We start from the raw sequence: 23,957 nt of genomic DNA, 5'->3' as shown, positions 1-23,957 counted from the left end.
AGGCTTTTCCCTTGAAGTCACACTGGAAATTATGTTGCGTGTTATTTAAATTAAGCCCTCAGCAGTGCTTTAAGGAAAGAGGCTACAACGCAAATAGTAAATATCACTTTGAAGGTCATAGTAATTACAGTCATGTTATATAATGTTTTTCTATTGTTCAGCACAAAAATGAACCCTATGATAACAATTAATATGTTAAACTGAATTGATCAACATTATGGTTTTGTTCTAAAAAATGAATACATACATAAACTAATAATAATAATAATAATAATAAGGTTGTCAGTTATTAAACTGGAGTGTTATTCATTTTATTTTCTGTTAAATAAATAATTAGAGAGATTACTGACCTTGCTTGATGAGTTTATGTAGTCCTCTACAAAGCACCTCAATCAAGGTGACCAAGTGCAAAGGTTCACTCTCAGCAGCCACTTCAATAAGCAAATCAAAAGGGTTGAATATTAGTGGAAAATGAGGGACACCTTGGGGTGCTTAAACGGTGCCTAATTTGTCTACAATTTAGAAGCTTTATTGGGGAGGCTGTAACAATTAGGGGAAAACATTGTCCTTGCCCTAGTTGTTAGCGAGCAGCAGGCTGCATAGTGCCCCTTTGGTCGACATTGATAAGGGGCTGATTGCCTCTACATGTGTCACCTTTTTTGTACTCAGCTCCTTCTTCACTCAAATGTTAAACGTCTGCAGCACTGATTGCTCTGTTGTGCTCGGCTCTTGCTAGTAATGGCCCACAACATACTTGCTACGGAAATTATTTTCATCAGGTTCCTAAGGTCACAAGGACAAGCATTTGCTTCTGGCTTCAAAGTGTGCTTCATTGTGTTCACTCCTACCGGTCAAAATGGTTAAATATTTTACCCACAGGCCCCCACTGCGCACCAGTTTTCCCTGTATTTGTGCTGACTCTTGGACAGGCAGTTCCACATAGCTTTCTGGTTCGTTGACTTTAGTTTGATCATTATGTCGTCAAAATCACTCGCTGAGCTGTGACTTAAAAGCACAAGATCATCCAGAATGACCGGCTGTGGTAGTTATAGGGCTGCAACTTACAATTATTTTCATTACTGATTAATCTATGTCAAAATTGTGAAAAAACACACAAGCCCAAAGGAGCATCTTCGAATCACTAAACTAAAACATCAAAGATAAGGCATAACGAAAGGTCTTTGTTGGTCCATGCTACATCCTTCAACAGGCTTTATGTAAATCCGGCCAATAGATGTTTTGTAATCCTGCTGAAAAACAGACAAACAGTAGAGGCAGAGTCGGGGTTTCTGGCATAACTTCTTCAAAGCTGCATGGAGAAGGGAAAAGGAGGTCAAAACTCCAGCACCACTTTTAGTAAATAGAGCATCACTTGGAGTGTTTGAGGATGCAAACAGACTGCCTCCATGACCCCCTGCACTAGATTATATTGTGAATTGAAAGTATCATCATTGTAGTCTCTATTGGGTTTTCATGAGCAGCGAGAGCGAGCAGCAGTTTGATTTACGTGCCGAGAATACTGATGGTGGCCGATACTCACATTCATTTGGACTTGTTAAAGTGCTTCTCTGTAATGACACTTTGGCTTTGTCTTGTTAAACAAAATGGTATATGAATTGAAAAATTGGCTTTGAGCAATTCATTATAATGATGACAGTGAGATTGCGGGCTCCAAAACTGGAACAAGGTTATGCAAATGGATTGTTGTTAATTGAAAGCAAAGAAACATTTGTGGCTGCCACAAAGACGCTAATGGGAATGAACTGAATTTCTTTCAGTTCAGACGCATTGGATACACAGCACCTGAACCATTAAGTCCACCTGGCCTCACTGTCATCATTCATTTATGAAACCTTTCGTGTAAAAAAGAAAAAGACCACTGAGAGACTTGCAGTGTTTTCTTTTATCAGAGTGTATTTTGGTGAAAGTTTCATTTAAAAATAGATGAGTCCATTAGAAAGTACCTGCTGTCAATCCTTATAAATATCACATAGACCTACTTTTTGTGAACTCACCTATTTTCATTTTCACAAGAACTGTAGGTAAAGGCAATTTGCAAATATTTTGTAAATAATTAATATTGAATGTGTTTTTTGAGTCAATGTTTACCATCAATAAATGATGGTGTTTTCATGCCAACATGACATCCTCTCATGTTTTATCTTTAGTGGCTGTGATTTAGAGGATTATTCCTGAGGTTGCCAAGCAGTGACTGGTATGGTATCATTTGCCATTAATACTACAGCGTGTGTAGAGAACACCGTCTGTTATATATGAGAAAAAAAAGCTCTAAGGATTATAATTCCATTTAGAAATGTATTTTTAACCTATGATCCTTATAATCTATATAAAAAAGATGACTCCATTTACATTTATTGTAAGCCTTTGTCCTGCTTGCAGTCTGCCACAAGTATTATTAGTTGACAATTTGAAGAATCCATTAAGATATTATGAGTTTTCCGGTGCATTTGATTGTTGCATAAGCAGCAGTCTTTAAGCTTTTAATGAAAATGAAAATGCTTTATTTGCATTGCTTTATTGCTCATGTGTACTTAATCCCTTATGTAATGCAAAACATTTCTTTTTTGTATGTGGGAGAACCACCCAATCAGAGCTATCTCGGCTGTATGCTGCCTTTTAGAGCACACACAATGTTTCCATCAAGGACAAAAGTGCTGTTCTTCAGGCTTATGACCAGAGCAGGGTATAATTAGGAACTAAATGCTGCTTCAAGTCAGAATGTGGTCTGCAAGCATTTCCAAAGGACAACCAGTCTTGTGGTTTGTGGTTTTTATCATCAAATGCAAATTGCACAGTTGAAGAGGAGTGGCACTGACTCATAGAGTTTATAATATCCAGGAACCTCATCCGCTAAAACATTCATGCGGTGCAATATGTCAAAAGTAACATATTCATGTTTTTTCCAGATAGTACGCTGGCCATTAAAAACAAGATTCAGCAGAGATATAATTTTCGTAGACCCCCCTATTTTGTGGAGAAAAACATACAGGAAAGTCCAAAAGCCCTGGAGATCAAATTTTGAATACATGCCAACAACAAGGAAATGAATGTTAGCCAATGGTGCAAAGAATGGCAAATGACCAAAACAAGTACATTAAACAAACATTGGACTGTATATCCATAATAGAGGCGCTTTACAGTGACCAGAGTAAATATTATCTGTATATTATTTATCATCTATGTGATGAAGTGTGATCTGGAAAGGAAAGTCTCACTTTATATGCACATTTACCTAAAAATCTCATCCTCACTGAGGAATCAGCTCACAGAGGGAGACATTATTGGGGGGGTTTGGAGTCGGTAAGGAAAATGTATAAGTTTGTGTTTCCAGATAAAAAATAAGTTGCAATCAGAGGTTTTTTGTTGACAATCAAAACACAGTTTGAAAAGTTAATGCCACTTTGGTGTTTTTTAAATATGTTGAAATTGACCGTGAAAAAAGGAAACATTCCCAGAGACGGCAAATCTCACATAAAGTATGTCGGTAAACACATCCATCAATAGGGAGAACATTTAAGAAAGATGTCAAAATAAGATCACATTTGCAAAGAAATCTGCCATTTTCCATTCAGCTGCAGAGAGTACTTATTTGACTTTATGAAATTACATTTGAAAAATACACAGACTGTTCCTCTGCAGTGGTGATGTGTTATGTATGATTGATTCAGGGCGCAGTCAGTCGATAGACTTAAAGATTAAGCTCCGTTGTTGGTATTGAGACAAATTGAACATCAATTTATCTTTATTAGTGTTCAGTGATTTTTCTGTTGTATCACACCTCAAGGCAATTTCTGCTGTTGGTTCCAAAACATCTATTTTGTAGCGCTGGAGATGAAGATGAAGAAGCTGTCTAAACCCAGACTGTTGTCTTGGCTCTCTGCCAGTGGCTGACTGAGAGAGGCAGCTTTTCGACTTTTAGTGGTCCTCTAGTGCCACCATCAATCTGCCCTTTCAGTTTACAAATGAACTTATCTCCTATTCCCATGGTTCCAATACAAAAGGACAAATGTAATATGTTCCTTGTCCTACAACTATTCTCACCGTGGCACCATTAGACCACAGTGGCTTGGGAGTTTAGAAAGCAATCATTCAGTTTATGGTTATATATTTGTCATAATTTACTAATCTTGATGTCTTTAATTGAGAGTCTCAAGGATATTCCCTTGATTGTGACATACTGTATGACGTGCATGTTTTTCTCATACATTATAGCTAATTACCTCCTATAATGTATGCTTCATGGAGCCTTCAATAACAGTCATGACAAAAAATGTAATCCACCATTTTCAGTAATCATTCAATTAGTTGCATCACAATTATATTTTTTAATATTCATGTGATGTTGTAGTTAAAAGAGTCCTTAGATTCATTCATTTATCTGTATAAATTATTCAGCTATTGCAAGTATATTCGCCAGCAAGCAGGCATTTCATTATCAAGATGCTGCATTGTTTCTGTGTTCAGACGTGGAAATATGCTGCGAGTGATTTTAACGATCCACACCACCACGATAATGAGACGTTTTATTTTTAATTTGACAGACTTTTAATCACACAATACTTTGCTGTCATGATTTTTTTTTTAAATCTGGTTTGATATGAGTTTTTGATTTAGAGTTTTGTTCAGTAGTTTAGTTTTTTTGTGTTAAGAGTAGGTCTGTGATACTACTAATATGATCTATAGGGTGTGTTTGACTTGCAATCCATGGCTGATAGATAATTGCACGCCTTTAAACTCAGTGGAGCTTTTACTGATCATTTAAACTCTCAACTTTTTAGCTTTGTGCTCCCTATTGAATGTCTACCTTACGAGTTCCAGCATTTCGCTCTCTTATTCACAGTAGGGCATTTCAGGAAATGACTTTGGTCAACCACAACTTTCTTGAAAAAAGAAAAAGCGCAAGGCTGTCCACAATCAAGACTGTTGGTAATGTACCGGAAACCCAGTGTCTCCACTCCATGTATGCATGCCGTCTATCTACGTGACTCCATTAAAATACATGTATTTTTTACTTATAAATAATCACAAATCTACAAATAAACACTGTATATATGGGACCAGTCAAGCTGAACCTTTTTAAGTAAATAAAACTGTAAGTTACTAAAATAATATAGAAACCAAATGCTGGAATTAGAACTATAAATGTTCCTTCAATCACATGCTATATACTGTAGTGTCAGTATTTAGCCATAGTGGTTCAACACTGTGTTGCACACAAGCCTAAAAACAGTTCTCTCAATATTGGTCTTATATCCTTGCAGCGCGTTGCACTCTAAGTCATCAAGCTGCAGTTTGCGAAGACAAATAGAAAAGTGTGGTTTATTCAAGTGGCGTTTGTATTCTAGCGACCGGTGATGAAAACACACATGGCGTGTATTTTTCAAATTTTCATTTTGGCACACATGCAAAAAGTATTTGACAAAAAGATTACTGTTTTGAGTGAAATGCAGTAAATAAGAATGTCAATGTTTCTCCCTGTAAATGTTTACTTTGGAGGTTTGGAGTCTCGCCAGGAGAGGAGGACTAGTTTTCAGAAATAATCAGGGGGCACACTTATTACAGGATTCTCTTCTTAAAATGGTAAATGATACTCTACTATGTCTGTGGGAGATGGCGTCTTCAGATAAAGACATAAATGTCCCTCTTTTTTAAGGGTTAGAAACCGCAAAAGTCCCCGCCTCATTTTAGTTGAATGTTCTACAGGGGTTCAAACTAACCTAGAAAGGTTAAGAAATGTGTTGGTAATGTGTTGGAACGGCCGCTTTACTAGACAGGTTTGTGAAAGAAAAAGACTTGTGTAAAAAAGGAAATTGTAAGTGAAGTGTAATAAACATATCACTTCACTTTGAAGTGTTTGACTGAAGTGAGAAAATTCAACATATAATATAAATGACTGATCTATAACATAATAAGAGCTTGGTGTTTCAAATTCGAGATGTGAAAATGCACAATTACAAAACTGCCAAACTACTCATACTGTTCTTTATATGCTTTGACGATAATGACACTTGTCCTTTCAGAGCAGTTACCATCCAGATTTACTGTTTCTGGTTTCCTGTTGGTTCAGCTTTTCACCTTAAGTAACACCAGCCGGTTATTCAGATGAAAATAGTGTGACCGCCTCAGCAGCGTTCAGTGGAATATTCTATATTGGCTTAGTATACAGTAAACAGGTAGTATCTATCCTTGTTCGCCTGCGGTCAAATGTTGTTCCATCTGTGGTTGTTTACTGTGCAGAGCCATAAACGTCTTCATTCTGTAACCTTATTCAACGTTCAGACTGGACATCCTTATTTCAGGACTGAGAGTAGTGAAAATGTTGATGGATTGAGGTATTATGGTTTTGTGTGCAGCAAATCCACGACAGCTTGGTATTTACAGTATCATTTTAAGCTTACAAAATGACGCGCTTGCATCAGAGACAATGTATACGTCTTTGTTCCCAAATTACTTTTTCTCTCAGCACGCAGATTTAGAAGTTCCTCTGCAGCTTACTGTGGACTTTAAACAGGCTCTAGAGAGAACTTAAAAAGTCTGGAAGAAAGTAAACTTTGCTTTGCTGCAAAAGAGATGGTGTTCAGGTCATTGGTTGCAGCCAACTGTAGAACTATACATCCTGCTTGGTGTAGTAGTACATAACTACAATAACTGTACCAGCATTTCAATGGTGCAACAATAATCATGCATTAACTAAAATATATACTGGTATTAAATCAAGTTCTGTACTTTAAATGCAAATGTGATGTACTTTTCCAACTTCACCGGCTTCAAATCAAACGCTACAATGTAGTAATAATCCAAAAAACATAATAAGTTATGAAACAGCTCCAACAGGGGTATTTATATTTTTTATATTTTAGAGAATTTAGATAAAATGTGATAAGATTTGCTGTTAAATCGACCAAAAACACAGATAGAAAACATCTCATATGCACATATCTAACAAAATAATCATGTTGGAAAGATTGAAATCAACAAGGGAGAAATGGACAAATCATCCGCACCACATTGTAGTTACAGAAAGCCTGAATATGAGAATTATATTCTAAGAACATATTAAATTCAGTTATTTGTATCTGTGTATGGACGTAACCACTTCACTCAGTCTGTCTCTTTTTTTCTTTTCTTCGGATGTTGGGACTAAATTGCCGCTTGTCAACATATTTCCCTGTCTCATTGTAAAACCTGTGAGCAGAATTAGATTTCTACATAGCAGCAGCCAGGTTTGCTGTGAGCAAATGTCTGTCTTTAGTTTGTACTGTTTGCTCTGCATCACTGAACCAAAAAGATAAGACTAGGAGTTTTTTTTTAGCCATACCTCCAGGCATATTGTATGGCATACACGTTCGTTTGTGTTTTCATATTTCATTTCGCTGCAGTATTGGCTCAAAGCACCATGAAAACCCCCTTATAACAGACGGTCGTGACTTGTGCGCTGATCCATGCTTTAGTTTCAGAACTAGGCTTGAATTTCTATGTTTTTATTTCCTCTTTTCTTGTCACACTAAAAGAATGAATGTGTTCGTTTTCAATAAAATCACATTTGTCATGCCCAAGAGTGATCCTCAGAGAAACAGAGAGCCAGGCGATGTGACCTATTAGTATGGAACATATTTTCATGACTGGAAAAACCACACCTGAGGTTCCACGACACTCTCTAACACAATGTTCAAAAGCTGAGACGTATAGAGTGAGAACATTTTAGGAAAATAATAGTGTGTTTGTTTGTGTTATACATTTGTCGAGTTCGATTAATGACCACACAGTTGTTACAACCACAGGAATACAAACTGGGACTATAAACAAAGAGTGAAATGGAAACTGTTTATATAACTGTTGCTTTCCCCTCATATTCCAAAAAAAGAAAATGTCAGCAGTGTACATTTTCAAGAATATTTCACAGAATGAAACCAGATTCAGATCGTGTTGCCTGCAGCACTGTGACCAAAGATGAGGAAACCCATGGCTGGAGGGTTTTGAAGCAGCTGTGAAGAGAAAATCATGTCTGGAGATATCAAAAGTTGTCAATCTAACATTGAGTTACAGTCAGTAAGGTTAAGAGAAGTCTAATAAAAAGTAACAATCTCAAATATGTTGTCTGTTAAGTGAATATCTATTGCCAAATGAGGTAGCACAATTTGAGCCGATGGCCAACTGATGAGAGCATTAACATTAGTGCCTGTGACGCAGTTTCTAGGAAAATTACAATGATGATCTCTAGAAAGGGAGATCGAAGAAATGTCGTAAATTATAAGTTCAATGTATCAAAATCAACTAAATTCAATACCACATTTTTTTTTTAGATAATGCATATATCGTTGTTGAATCAGTGTCAGTCATGATTAAAAGATCTGCTCATTGATCATAATGATAATAATAGTTTGGTAACAAAGTTTCCCTGTTGATTCAATCACATTGTCCTACTTGTTTATATTCTATAAGAGACAAGTTCCATTGTTTCAGATCCATCAGGCATCACCAGTTGTTGAGTCTTAATGTCAAAGCCTCTTTGGATGTGTAAAAAATGTCAATATTGCTTAATGATGTTGTTCCATGGTAGACCTCAGGGTTTACTACATGAGTCTTGCACCTCACTGCCATTCAAACTCAAATGTTCCGTTTATTAACTCAAATGTCATTTTCTAATTTTCCAGGCTCACGCAGATGATGTGCTGACGAGAGACGAGCAGATAGGCCTTTTGTTCAGAGCCAAACAGAAGTGTGAGGAGAACAACAAGTCAACGCAGAAGGTTCCTGGTGAGTAGAGAAACAATATGCTTTTGTAAAGTGGTAACAATGACAATGATAACATGGTTATTATGCAGGGTCACAACGTTCAACATTGAAGTTTAGCATGTTAACATTGTGCAATATGTTTCACCCATGTGTCTGCTGCACCAGAATTGCCCTCCGTGGAAAATAAAGCTTAGTGTGGTGAATTAAACTGAAAAAAATATATATAATAGAAGTAAAACGACCACAACAGTCAGAAGTATTCATCAGCAAGGGCCCATGCACGTCTGTAACAAGTGTCATGACAGACAATATGACATTATTGTTTGGATATTACCGTCTGCAGCAAAACAGTGGACTGACTGCAGCCACACAGCATGGTTCAAGATAAGAAAGCTAAAAGGAAATATCACAATTGTTAATCCTATTGCAGGTTTTTCTTTTTGCCGCAGAGCACTTTTTGCTGCGAGGGTATCTTTAATCACTCAATCACTCAATTTTGTCTATCGTTTTTCCTTCTTTAACCACATAGTGATTTTGTCATGCAATACTAGATTTAAGAAAGGGGGGTTACAGTATTGCTGTTTGATTTTTGTATCGATAACAGATACAAATCCACAGGCCTGCCCATCATGGTTTGAGTATATTGACCAGAATGTATTGCTTAGCAACACTATAGAAAGCTAATCAAGTAGGATACGAGAGATTTTGACGGCCTCCCGTGATGGCAGGGTCCCACTTCGTTAGCCTTGATTGGTTCTCCAATTGTTTGGATTTTCCACTCCCTACAAATAATTTCTCAGAGTTCAAAGAATGTCGATGCCATTTAACAGCGCAAAATGGTTTCATTTGTCAGAATAGGCTCAGTTATTGAGGGGGCAACACAATGAATTCCATGTTAAGAGTTTTAATGTGGAGTGCCATTAATCCCCCGTGGGGTTAAAGTGCATGAAATATAACACTCAATGAAAAGGGTGCAGATAAAATGTAGGAAGAGGACCTGGAACAATTCTGGATTGATGGAGGTAGAAATAAATCGACACAAAATATAAAGTGTAGCAGGAACTGTGAGAATCAACAGTGAAGCCAGCCACAGAAACATAACTCAAAGTGTGAGAGTGTGAGTGTGAAGACTGCCGTGTTGTCTTGATTGAAAGTGATTGGTGATTTGTTCTGAATGTGATTGATGATGTTCACTCTTCCAGAACGACCTTCATGCTAAATAAAATAATAAAATAAAAAGATAGAAGGAGGAGGCTGTTTCGCCTTTAAAAAAATTAATAAAATTCGGAGCAGTGGTCAGGCAGTTCAATGTGTAATGTAAGTTGATTTTTAACTTTCCTCTTTCCTTTGTCCTCCCTGTGGCTTTCCTGAGGGTGGGATTGAAAGGCGAAGCAGATCCTGCTCGAGTGTATTTGTGTATTTATGGGTTTCTTAAGGGCAGTATTTTCCAGCAGACCCCAACATCTACTTTATCCCATTGTGGTTACTGTCATTTCCCTGCTGATTGTTCGGAGAGGGATTTTGGGTTCCACAGCCAAACCAATCATATTACATTCTCTTTAACCCCAGTGCATTGTGGTCACATTGAATAATCTGACCCTCAAAACGCTACCCCCTTGTGAATGAAACACATCATTAAAAATGTTTTCTTCAAGGCTGAGAACACAAAAGCCTTTGTTGACCATTCCCACTAGTCACAGTCCATTTCCCCATGTGGTATTGTCCCAACTTTTCATGGTTTTGATAAAAATCCATTTTCAGTTGTTGAAGACATACACAATTGCTACTATTGAGAAATGAAGGGGCCAACCAGAAGCTTGTGAAAGATGTTAAAGGCTTATAATATAACAACGCTGTGCTTTTTCTCAAAGCGTATTTAACAGGATGGCATGTACATGCTAATGCAGGGCACAGCAGTCAGTCATACATTAGGTCTCTCTCAGATAAGAGGCGTGCTGCACATCTGACCACCATGATCATGCCTAATCCATCCCGACATGTCAAAGTGACTAGCATGCCTCGTGTCACACTCCACCAGCAACCTCCAAGCACATTTGCAGCTGTCTTTTTATTCACATATTATTTGTGAATTGAGTTCAAACCCAATAATAGTCTTGATGAGATTTAGATATGATTGGCACATGATAATGAGATAATATGGTTTATTGTAGAGAATAAGATGTGAAAAGACTGATAGCCTATCACTTTCATGTCAATGTCAAGCTAAAGCTAGCAGCTGGTTAGCTTAGCTTTGCATAAAGACTGGGAACAGCTAACCGTGCTTTAAAGGTTACAATATCAAGTTGTTTTAATCCGAATTGTGCAAACAACAGGGTGTTACAGTATGTTCTGTGCTACTCGAGCAGGTCCTCTGTTGCTCTCCCTGAGGTTTCTCCCATTTTTTCCCTTTAAACTGTGGGGTTTTCTCCATAAGTTTTTCCTTGTACGATTTGAGGGTCTAAGGACAGAGGGTGTCGTTTTTCTCATACTGATATTCTGAACAATTTTTGCTGTTGTATTAGCTGTAAAGTGTCTCTACTGTAGGCTATTTTTATTATATGTACAGCACTTTGGCTCGACCAAAAATCGTTTAGAAATGTGCTATATAAATAAAACTTGATTTGATTTGATTCTGGATATTCCTTGCCCAGTAGCAGAATCGTCCTTGCTAAATGTTGTTAAGAATGCATGCTAAGCTCGGCTAAATTACTGCTAGTGGAAGTTTCTTATTTACTACACTGACCAATCTTCACTGTTAAAACGAAAGGGAGTATTTTTGCTAACATTACAATATAGTCCTTTAATTGTTAATTGAGATGTAATTGCTCTTTATTTTTGCAGTGTATCTTGAACAATAAGTTAATACATTTATTAATTTCCAAACTTTTAAAATAATTTATAAAACACGTTTTTAGGGTTTAATGCTAAATATTATGAACAGCTTCTCAAAGTGAGTATGTGCTCAGTTTTTAATTATTACAAAAAACAATTAAGTTGTACCAGTCCCGAAGAAACACCTACAAAACTTATTTGACCTTTTACAAATTAAATTATCGTTGATAAATCAGGGCAAATATCAGCCCAATATAAACTTGACATCCTTTCGTGGCAATGTGTCTGTACATAATGTGATTAACACTGAATCAGAAAGGTCCTGCTGGTATCTTTGAAGTGCTTGAGGTGAAGTTTCAGGGCACATTAGCACATCACACAGTAGCTGATCTGCATACCTGATGCTGCGGGCAAACACTCTGAGTATGACTCCTCCTGTATGTGGGGGCTGTTTTCTGACCTCTTTCAGAAAATTGCACATTGTTCAATCAATTAAAATAAACATATTACCTTAAAAAAAAGAGTCCCTGATGTGGTTGTTGTATGCCTTTATAAGCAATATGTGCTTGTTAACATGCTTGAATTGATTTTCTTTTTTACTGAACAACACATGGCTTGCTTTGACATAATTTCACCTTGAATTTAACTTACTGTAAGAGTCTCATGTATTTTTTGGTTTATAACTAATGTGGAAATTACGGAAGAGGATTAGGGCCACATGATTTTTTTTTTAGGAGGATTTGAAAAAAAAACTTTTTTTTTTGTTTGGAGAAAAAATAATTCTGACTTTTTCCTCAGAACAAAAAAACATAATTTTTTTTGGGAGAAAAAAGTCAGAATTCTGACTTTAATCTCACAATTCTGACTTTTTTCTCAGAACAAAAAATGTTTTAATGTCGCCCTAATCCTCTTCCGTAGGAAATCATTTGAAATCTGATTAATGTATAATTTAGGAGGCTGCGAGACAGGGCCGGCCCTGGCCAATTTGCTGCCCTAGGCAAGATTTTAGCTTATTTTAAATTAACACAAATACAAAATTAAAACCTATGATTGCACACTAAAACCATTGTTTCAAAAAAAGAAATATTTCACATAAACCTCTGGTTTTACTGGGGCTGGGGCAGTTCAACTCGATTTTGGGGGGGGGAGTATAAGATAATAAGATGTACTTTGTTGATCCAAAATCGGGACATTTTTGGCGCCCCCGATGGGTTGATGCGCCCTTAGCATTCGCCTATACTCGCCTAAGGGCCGGCCCTGCTGCGAGATTTAAGATTCAGTTCAAGGAAAGCATTTATTCTGCTTTCTGGTGACCCATGTAAAAGTGTTTTCCTTGAAGTGGTCATTAGGACTTTGCCAGAACTCCCTCTTGTGATTTTCCAAAAAAGAAATTCCACTTGTATTTTGATGTGACCATCTTTGGGATGAGGTAGCTTGGAGAATAGCAGCTAAATTGCATTTTTTAGGACGTTTTTGCTTTACTTCAGTATTTGTCTTGCCTGTGTCCAGCCTGACCACCCCCATATGTTTTTTTCTCTTCTGGCACTGTATAAACATTTGGTGTTCTATTATAGGAGATGTGTAGTGAGGACTGTAGTAGAAACGCTTGGTCTGAAATGTAGGTTTTGCTCTGTAATTAATTGATTGTGCAAGTCTAGGTCCAGAGAAAACAAATGATCATGTGGGTAAAACCATAGTTTTGGTTCGATTTCAGCATTTTATCTATTTGTTTTTGTTTCTCAATTGTGCTTTAAACACACAAAAATCTCCATTGCGTCGCAAAGACAAGGTTTTCATTGAGGGAAACACTGAGGTTTGCTTGGAGAGGACAGTGGAGGGATGTGGGTGCAATGCCCCAGACCTTGCAGTGTGAAAATAGCTCAGCCTTCAAGCTTGTGGTTTGCGTGTAGAATAACATCAGCGATCATTATAAAAGGTTGCATGTATCATGAGAAAATGCAATATGTGTTTTGACATCTGCAGGTTAGAAACCAATGAGTCTGGGGGAAAGAAAACCGTATTAAAACCCCAGTGACATCACTATTACCAAAGTCCCTCCGTAGTCAAGTTTATATTTAAATCGTGGTCAAGAAATGAACGGGAAATTATATATGTGCATGTGTTCTGTGTTTAATTTGAGCCTGTTAGTAGGTGGTCCGATGGTAATGAAACCTATGGCAAAAAATGAAAAGCAATTTTGCTTTTACTCCCAGGATGTGTGGTCTGCGTGATTTTCAAAACTAAACTCTGTTTTTCAACCACCAGAGATCTGTAGGAATCAGTCAGCTCTTTAATTTTGCGCTCCAAGTGACAGGCAAATAAAAAGCATGTCGTCATGGCTTCAGATGTTTCTTTGAATAGTTTGATTATAGGAATGAGAAAAATAATGGATCTACTGCAAAGAGAGGATAGTTTTAGTTTTATCCTTAACTACTTATTAGTGGTCAAAGTTGGGCAGATGTTTTCAATAATACAATATGGATGCCAAGCCATAAGGGAGGCTTTTGCCAGGAATCTGTGGGGAAAGGGACTTTGCTCCCACTATCAAGTGCTGAGGTCCACGGTTTAGCTGACAATTAGGGGCCTCTACGGTCGGAAATTACATTTTTCTTTCCTTTGAACATGCAACTCTTTGTCTGAACTAAGTAGACATATATTATTACAAAGTCTCATGTTGTACATTCTTCATGAAAATAGATGAAAGAGATTTAGTGATCTCCAGGAAAACCACAGAGTAAACAGTCTTGAAGCTTCCTGCACAACTTTTCACATATTCCTCAGCACAATTTCACAAATGTGAATCTTTAATTGAATGTTTCATCTGATCAGCCAATCCTGTAATTAAAAGCACAACTATGTGAAATGTAACCGGATGTTATGGATTTTTTTTAAACTTTTTTTTTTACATGTTTTGACTCGTAATGTCTGTTCATTAAGGACCAAAACGAGGAGAGGGATGAGGTATTCCACAAGATATATGATCATTTTCGATTTTTGATTATTATTAATGACAGTAGAGATATGAAAAAAAATTACACCTCGACCTCCAGGGAGCCGTGATAATTAAATTGAAAATTAAAAATTGATCCATTAGTAAGTTGATTAATAAAATAATTGGCAACAAAAACTAATTGAATGTTACAGTTAGTAAACCAGGCAATTCATATTTTGAATATAATTTGAAGAGAAGAAAATCTATATTAAAATCAAATATGTTCACTAGCATGCCTCATTAGTGCTTGTCAATACCAAACTAATGAGACAGAAGGGAAACTTTCCAATATTTTTGCATTTCTATATTCAACATAGCTTTTATCATGCTTTTGTAACAGGCGATTATATGTTTGTGGATGGTCACAAATAAATGTCAGCTTGGAGTCAGGGATGATTTTATTGGGTTAAGGTGGTCAAAAGCCAAGATCACTGCGATCTAACGAAACAAGGTTTTGGCAACAACAACAAAATGAATATGCTTATTATGATAGTTTTACAAATGTCTAATAAAATAAAACTTATAAAGTGATGACATTTTTGGAAAGAAGTTGATGTAAACTGCATCATGAAGTCTTGTTGACGCAAGCATACAACCACCACTCATTAGTATTTCGCCATAATAAGATACTAAGGGTACTACGATGCAGTGTGGCAGGAGATATTTTTTTAATGAGATCCAATCTGAAATGAATACCATACAGCAACAAAACAATATGATGCTATCAAGAAGAAAACATTCATTAAATATACTGCAACTTACAAACAAGCCTTAATCAACAAACCAGATTCAATGGACAACTTGTTATCTGCATGTGGGAAATTAGAATTTTTGCTAATCTTAATTGTATGAGCAATGATTGGGTGTTTGTTTTCCCCATAACCAAGGCTTTCTTTAAACACAACAAAGACTCACCACACATTACAAGGCTGTTTAACAGTGCTGATTTACATACGGTGTAAAGTTCATACCATGGCCTACTTTTCAAAGGACAACATAATCCTTGACAACATGCTGCACTTCGTCTCTTGTAAATGCCGACAGACATGTAATGCTGCATTAGAGGGCGAACAACACTCTGTGGTTCTAGATTTAAAAGTCAGTAATGCTTTTGTCTCCACAGAAAGTTACTGCTCACCAGAATGGGACGGCATTGTTTGTTGGCCTGGAGGGCCTCCGGGAAAGCTTGTATCAACCACCTGTCCGGAGTATATCCATGACTTCAACCATAAAGGTGAGCCCTAGCCCTGGACACAGCTGAAACCGTAATGCTTTTTTCCAGCTGCTCAAAGAACACCAGGCCCCGGATGCTAACGTACTGTAATCATAACTTGGCTTCCTAACCTCTTTCTCAAGTTCAACAATTATTCAGGTCCAATTAAGAAGCAAGCTGAGGATGAGTAATTGCTTGTGTTGAAAAACAAGTGTCAAAATCTGTAATTAAAAATAGCCTTTTCTGTTTGGTGTCTAGGACTGGCATACCGTCGGTGTGACAACAACGGAACGTGGGAACTGGCCACAGCCAACAAGACGTGGGCCAATTATAACGAATGTTCAAAATTCCTCCTCCATTACAACCCTAGCCATGAAAGGGTAAGGTCCATCTCATCGCCATTTCCATGCTCATGGTCACAGTTACAGTGTCTTCCTCCAGAATAGCCTTTGTCAATGCATCAAGTTCATTGTAATGCTTTAGATATTTCAGCCTCTAGCATTTGTTGCACCGTTTTAACCTGCAATTACGACCCCTTTTCAAATGTGGAGCACATTGTCAGCATGCCTGCTAAGTAATGCACAGTGCAAATGAAAATGAGTCTTATTGAGTGAAATGTAGAGATAATGACGGGAAGATAATGACAGTATGGCAATGTGGTGGCTTTTTGATAATATAAGACTTCAATCAGCTGAATGTCAGTATAAACTAAAGGGATTGCTACACTGCTAATTGCAAAACTTCTCAAAAAGCATTCAATTTCAAAGAAGTCTAAGAAGTCACCAATAATGACTAAACCTCATAGACAACTTCACGGCAGCCTACACAGGGATAAAAGAGATGAAAACCAAAATGACTCCATGTACTGGAGTCATGTTGCTTTCCTGGTATTGAAGTAATCAAACTTTAAAAAAGAAGTGTCCCACAGTAGCCATTTGAGGCTACCAGTTATCTCAGTTGTGTAGTGCTTTTTGTTTGTTGTTTTTCATGAATGAACCCAAATCTTGTAAATGAGTTAAATGTATATGCCCTGAATTATCATAAGTATGCGCACAGCTAAACATTACACCCACATTTTGATACCAGGCTGAATGGGAGCAAATCTCTGCAGCCAGGTTCCAGTGATTGGTGATAAGAACCGTCTCACAGCTGGGTGTCTAACCTCGTCCCAGGTGTCCTCAAGGTGTTTGATGGGGTTCAGAACAGCACTCTGCTACCAATCTAGGTCTGTTACCCCTGACGCAGAGAGCCATTTTTTTTTATGAACCTCACTTTGAAAAACATTGTCACATTGAAACATTGGGTTGAACATGGAGGTACACTTTTGTCATTGCATCATCATTATACATAAACAATCAAAAACAGCTGCAGAAGAAGCACAACAGAAACTGTGTGTGTTTTGTGTTTTCGGCTACTTGCTTGAATAGTCCCAGGCTAGCTTTGTGATTTATTTGTATTTGTTTATTGTCGTTTGCTGTGGTTATGATTTATGATTATTGAAGAGCAGAGCTGACATGGGGATGATCATTGTTCCATGCCTGCCTCATCAGTCAATGTATCCTTATACAATAAGAGTTATGTTGTTATTTTTGAATGTCCAGCAAAACAAGGCAACAAACCACTTAGATAGGATACGGAAAATATGTTGGTTTGGGTTAAATAAATATGCAAGTTGTCTTCATTAAATACAGATGTAACAAATAAATCAACAGTGATTTCTTGTTTCACACGGGACACAAACAGTGTTCTCCTATAGGGGAACATATTACGATTTTGGATCCATCAACCCTCACCTATAGCAGTAGGACTGAAGCACAACTGTTTTATCATAAATTACCAATCCTGTCTCACAATTTAATGGAATGGATGTTCACTGATTACTTGCGTCATATACAGTACAAGTTATATTGCATTACTTTCCTAGGTATAAGTACCAACAGTTTAGGAGAATAGCCTACATCAGTAGTTGAAACCCTCTCTCTATCTTTATTTTTGCCACGAATGTACATGCGCACAGTACTATGAAACAGTAGTTGTTGTGTAATATCAGTCTGCAATACAATAGTTGTACTTTTCATACAAGCAAACATTTGCAACAACTTTAAATACACTTACATAACATCATATATTAGCATCAATGGGGATACAAATAACACAGTATATTGAAGGCCACATCACAACCATCATACCACTTTTACAATTTCTAATCATAACATCACTATTGTGTCTTGTTTATATTAAACCACTAATATCTAACACAGCGTTCCTAAACCTTATAATTGGGCTAAACTATCTGTAACATAAAATCCAACTGAGTCTGCATGCGAGAGTCAAACGTGGGATCATAAATAATATAAGAGCACTGGCATCACCATCACACCGCAGCGCTTGTGGAGAACATTTTTGCAAAGCAAGCAAGGCAACCTCCTGCTCCTCCGTCCTCCCCATGTGACTGACAAAGGTGACCCTGACCGCAGCTTGGTTTCTTTCTCTATCACTGTGTAAAGATTGGATGTCAGTACATAACACTGGCAGTGAATAGGACTACTGGGTATTGTAAGTAGGGTGGAAAACTGCTGTAAAGGCTATAAATGGTCAAAATAGAACTAACTCAGCTCTTATTGTTTATATATGGACAAATGTGTATCAGTAAAAAATGCATTGTGGACAATACCTAATGATGCTGACATGGCTTTTAAAGGAGTTTTATTGGATTTTCTTTATGGTCTCAAAACATTTTTTGTACAGTCTTCAATATAAAGCCTTCAATAGCCTTTTAATGAATTAGGTGTATTATTACCAAATTAGAGGTTGGTGTTGTTTAGTGTTTATTCTGCAGTGTTGCTAGTGGTTACAAGATGTTTTGCACTTGGCTAATAGGGGACAAAGAGAAAAGGAGGACTCACTCAGTTACTCATTTTTAGAAACGTTGAATTACTTTTTTTACACATTTGTGCCATGGGTTGGTAAAATCATCAGCTGTATGTTCCACATACATTTTCCTCTCGGCTGTGTGAATGTGGTGTCGAGGATGTGGGCACAACCTCATCATGGCGCCCTTCAGTTTCTCTATGACTTCACATGTTTATGTTGATGGGATCCCGAGGGAGCGGTTGCAGCAGTTAATGACAAATACATATGCACAAATTAAAGCCCCACACAGCTCAACTGCCATGCCGCAGACCACCACCACAACTTAGACCCAACTTTATTTTTCTGGCACAGGACCCTGATGCTAAATGATAACAGCAGTGCAGTATCTGGTTACGTCACACGGGAATCTTAACCCCCTTTCTCAGCATGTTGACGCACAGAAGGACGGGTTAGTGGCTCTCTTCTGGCTGCTAGCTCACGACTGAAGATCAAACCGCCCCACCCAGCCTTTCTCAGCCCCGCCACCCATGTCAAATGCTGTTTTCCATCAGAAACGTCTGAGTGTTTGAGACATTTCTGTCACCAGGTGGCAATGGCATATTTAAAGGGAAGATATTCCAATATAGGGTGAATGCTGTAAACACATGCTCTTTCTAATAACATGACTTAAGTAAGGTAGTCAATAATAATGTACCTGATAGTAATGTTACTAAGCACTAAGAATAAACCGATGCTGCAGCGGCTTAAATCAAGTAACTAAAAACATTCAACAAACAAATATGTTAACTATATTCAATGTATCTGCTTCCGTAAAACGGAATAAAACCCCTTTGAGTATCTATGTTATTTTCCAACCGTTGGAAACATTTTTTTATGAAAGCAGCATTAAATGACATTACATTGCGGTAACTGAGGCATATTGAACATGCTCGTTAGCAGATGAGCAAACAATAAATCGTAATTAAGTACAGTACAAGCACAAGATTTGTTTTGATCTAGTTACTTTCTATTGTCGACATGTCCTATTTACTAAGGCAATTGTTACAATTCATACATTTTCGTATGTTTGTATGTTTGTTTTCGAGTTCTTTGACACAAACTGCAGGTATTTCATTTGAATAGGCACTACAATGCACTAAGGGAGGATGTGCTGTAGTCCTGTCTCAGGATTGTTATCCATTTTGAAGCCTGTTGATTTTGTAACAAACAATGCTCTTTCCACAGGAGGTCTTTCACCGTCTGTATCTCATCTACACAGTCGGGTACTCCATCTCTCTGGGATCACTCATGGTTGCTGTCGTCATCTTGGGATATTTTCGGTGAGTCGATGCAGTGAAAATGTTCCAATTAATCCTTTCAACCACAGAGGCTCCCAAGAGAGGGGGTTTTAGGGAACAAATAAATGTAGAGCCATTGCAGCAGGGATCGAAACAGAGTGTAAAGGTTTACCGGCATGATGGCACAATGAAAATGTCTTACCATGTTATACGTCGCAAACATAGATAACAGAAAGCATTTTAATTTTGTGATGGCTTAATGGCTTTTCACGAAATCATGCGATATGCCACAGCCTTTATAAGCATGCGATGGAGTGTGTCACGGCAAAAACACGAAGCATGCAAACTGAATCAAACATTACCTTTGGTCTTTACTTTGAGTTTTAACAGACTATGATATATCCACCTTTGAGGAAGAATCTGCCTTCAGGCTTGCAGGAGCGCATGTCTGTGACATTTAAGTTCTTTGTTATTTTCATGCTGATTTCAAGACTCAATGAACAACAACCAAAGCTCGGATATTGATTCTGTTATTTCGACATGCTTGCAAAGATTACAGGTCTTAAGCCTTTTGCCCTTTCCCTCTACTACTCCCACAAATAAAGAAAATAGGGAAGTGCTTAAAAATGTGAATAATCGAGAGGGAAATTCTAAGCTATTGCATTTGAACAGCTTTGCTTCTCCTACTGTAGGAATGTTAAATATATATTTGATCATTAAAGAAAAACACTAAAACAAGGTTGAATTCATTTAATTTTTGAGGCAACAGTTTTTTTTTTCCCAGCTAATTAATGCAGGGCACATTTGTCCTTATTTGCTTTTATGTTAAGCATGGGGAGTATCAGGAATCGATGTGAAGGCGCTGTTTACCAATGTTCCCACCAGCGTGACTTACCATACAGGCAGGCAGTCAGACGGCTTTAGGAACGCTCCCAACTGGCACCAGGAAATCTATGGGCCAAATTAGTTTAATAAGTTATCCCATGGGCCCTTCTGACATTCTGGCTCTGTGCTCCAGAGCTCTCCAGCCATGTCTCCCCTTCAACATGTCAGCTTTTAGACAGGAGAGCTCGTAAATGTTTTCCAGGGAGAGAAAAGGGATATTTGACATTAGAAGTTGTGTTCAGAATTTTTCACTAGGGAAATGTGCACTAGATTAGTTTTCTCCTTAAATCAATATCTCTCTAAGGATAACTTGCCAAATATTCAGCTCATTAATGAGGCTTTCGATAGCTCATAACGAATAGATTTTTTTTCTCCTATAAGCAGTATTGCTCACGTTGGCTTTTAGAATGAATTAAAATGTTATGAACATTCAGTTGATTTATTAGTCAATTAGCTTTTATTGTATATTTATAGCATATTCAAATGCTGGAGCATCCCCCCAAAGGCCCGCTTCATAGTAAATGCTCAGACAGGATGTTTTGGATGAACTTTTGACAGATAAACTCGTGCTTGTCTGGAAGCAAATTTGCATGCTTTTCTCAACACATGCTTGCAATTTTGTTTTTACAGCTCCGTTTGAGCGGAGCAATTCAATATTTGTGCGTCTCAAGCCCCTAAATCTCAAGAATGTGTTATAGTCAGCGTGGAACTCAGCTGGCTCTAATTAGGACGAGTATTGTTGCAGTGTGTGTGTGTGTGTGAAAGTACTTACACACAATTACATGAAGTTGTGCCAGCCCACACACACACACACACACACACACACACACACACACACACACACACACACACACACACACACACACACACACACACACACACACACACACACACATACAATTTACCAAAGGTCTCTCTTTTGACCTTGCCGCTCTTGTTTGTTTTCTCCCTAGACGATTGCACTGCACCAGGAACTACATCCACATGCACTTATTTGTGTCCTACATGCTAAGAGCTATCAGTATTTTTGTGAAAGATGTTGTGCTCTACTCTGGATCAGCCGTAGAGAGCATGGAAAGAGTCACCGTGGAAGACCTCAAGTCCATCACTGAGGCTCCGCCAGCCAACAAAACACAGTTTGTAAGTACACCAGCACAACACACTCTGACCTTAACGGAGAAAAGATTGAGGGAAAACCACTCACTGAAAATCATGTGTATGCCACAGCAAGCGACAAGACACATAATGGTACTTTTTCAATGTAACATACAGTATTGATATAGGTACAGTGTGCCATTAGGCCAATGAAGGATTAACTGTTTTTAATGAAAGTCCTAACAGGAATCCTCCTTGTTTCATTGTGTTTCATGAACAGATAATTTAACTTATCATGTAGTTGGGCGTTAACGTTTTGCTTCCAAAAAGGAAGTTGTAATTTGCAAGTCTCACCTACCTTTCCAGTGCTGGAGCAAATAAACGGCACGGTTTGTCACAATGCCAAGCTTTTACTAGGCCAGTACTTGGCTTTCCCTTTCAGAGTCAGGTTTCAAAAATGGGTGAAGACTGGCCACTTTTCATGCATGCTTAAAAACGCAAACAAACAATTTGTGAAATTTATTTAGTGGGTACATCCTGGCTCTAAATTGTGTTTTACTGGATTAAGCATATGCAAACTTGGAGGGAATATTGATATCGCTCTTCTTCTAGGTAACCTGCATCAGTGCAGATTGTATTTGTGCAAGAGTTTATTCTTGCCTTAAATAATGGCTAGTTTTATTTTGGCTTTTGTTTTTTATTAACGAGGCATTTTTATTACAATTGGAAACACTTTTACATTATTATTTAGGAGGAATGTTTAATTGTTAAGGCACTTGTGATATTTGATCTTCAAGTACATATTTGTTTTGGTTCGGAACTTCCTCTCTATCTAAGGAATCAGAACTGCCAGTCAAGTATGTAGCAAATAAACGCTCTAATGAAAATAGAAATTGGCCATTGTTCAACACTAATACTATTAAAAATATCTCTGTTGATCTATAGTTTTAGTGCTAAAAGGTTTCATTTTACCTTTCATTTGCACAGTTCATTTGCTGACAGCATGTTCATCAACATTCATCATCAAACTGTCTGACTCCTAAACATCTGGATTATTTTTAGTCCGTAACAAGAACCTTATACTCAAGCTTTTAAAATCAGTTGTATTGAAGAAATAGGAAAAAATTATGTTAGTAGAAAACAAAAATATCCAAAGTCCCCATGGCTAAATCCCTGCTGTAGCCCGGAAATGCTTTTTAGAATACACATTGATGAACAACCAAAGCTAGACCACAGTGTGGAGGTGGACTTTAAGTGGAGCCGAACCGATGACTGACTAAATTAATGAATTAATTAAAGGCTTCTGGGACTTTCTGTCAATGCAACAAGAACATAATAGGTTTTATTATTTATTTATATTTATAAACCCAAATTGAGGAGCTAACTACAGCAATAATTGACTTGACTAGACTCTGTTTGTTCCACCAAATTATGATCAGCAAGAAAATGCTGTAAATTAAAGGGGAATTTTATGTATACTTATCTATAAAAAGTTCATTTTTCAATTTAACTTGTGATTGCACTTTTAAAGAATAACATTAGAATAAAGCTTGGGCTTCAACAAGTGTAGATAATGAATCAAGACACTGTGTCAGAGACAATTAACAGGTTGTGAATAATACAGCACTAACACTATTTAAATGATTTACATTTTTTGTGCAAATCAGTATAATTATAGTCTGTTCGCTCTCAGAAAGAAACTTCTTCCTTCTATACTGATTATAGATGGCATTATGTTGTCTGACATCAAACACCAACTGCATCTCATCTGTAGCAATGTCGTCAAAGTGATGTCTCCATAGTTTCTAGCTAATACAATGTTGTATCTGAGCAGAGACGAGGTTGATGGAGTTGCCAAGATGGAGGTGTTGACTGCTGAAGTAGCGGGGTGATACACATGAATGAATACATCAACACAAGAAGCTTCACAAACTCGTTTGTTGACCTCATTTCAGCCTCCCAGGAATGTCCCGTAGATCATCTTCAGTTATCAAGTTACCAATTCTTAAACACACGGGTAGCCAATTAAAGG

General features: G+C 37.5%; 1 protein-coding gene across 1 annotated transcript in view; it reads left to right on the top strand.

Moving 5' to 3' along the window:
- pth1r (parathyroid hormone 1 receptor) overlaps window positions 1-23,957 on the top strand; it is a 43,341-nt gene that overhangs the window by 12,646 nt on the left and 6,738 nt on the right. The window contains exons 2-6 of the mRNA XM_010767629.1: window positions 8,676-8,778; window positions 15,705-15,815; window positions 16,053-16,174; window positions 19,893-19,987; window positions 21,784-21,970. Of these exons, the coding sequence (XP_010765931.1) occupies window positions 8,676-8,778; window positions 15,705-15,815; window positions 16,053-16,174; window positions 19,893-19,987; window positions 21,784-21,970 (618 nt within the window). The remainder of the gene's footprint in view (window positions 1-8,675; window positions 8,779-15,704; window positions 15,816-16,052; window positions 16,175-19,892; window positions 19,988-21,783; window positions 21,971-23,957) is intronic.

This window comes from Notothenia coriiceps, unplaced genomic scaffold (genome assembly GCF_000735185.1).
Source record: "Notothenia coriiceps isolate Sejong01 unplaced genomic scaffold, NC01 NC01_scaffold00004495, whole genome shotgun sequence".
Classification (NCBI taxonomy): Eukaryota; Metazoa; Chordata; class Actinopteri; order Perciformes; family Nototheniidae; genus Notothenia; species Notothenia coriiceps.
The sequence above is the reverse complement of the archived record's forward strand: the minus strand, read 5'-3'. Positions and strand labels throughout refer to the sequence as shown.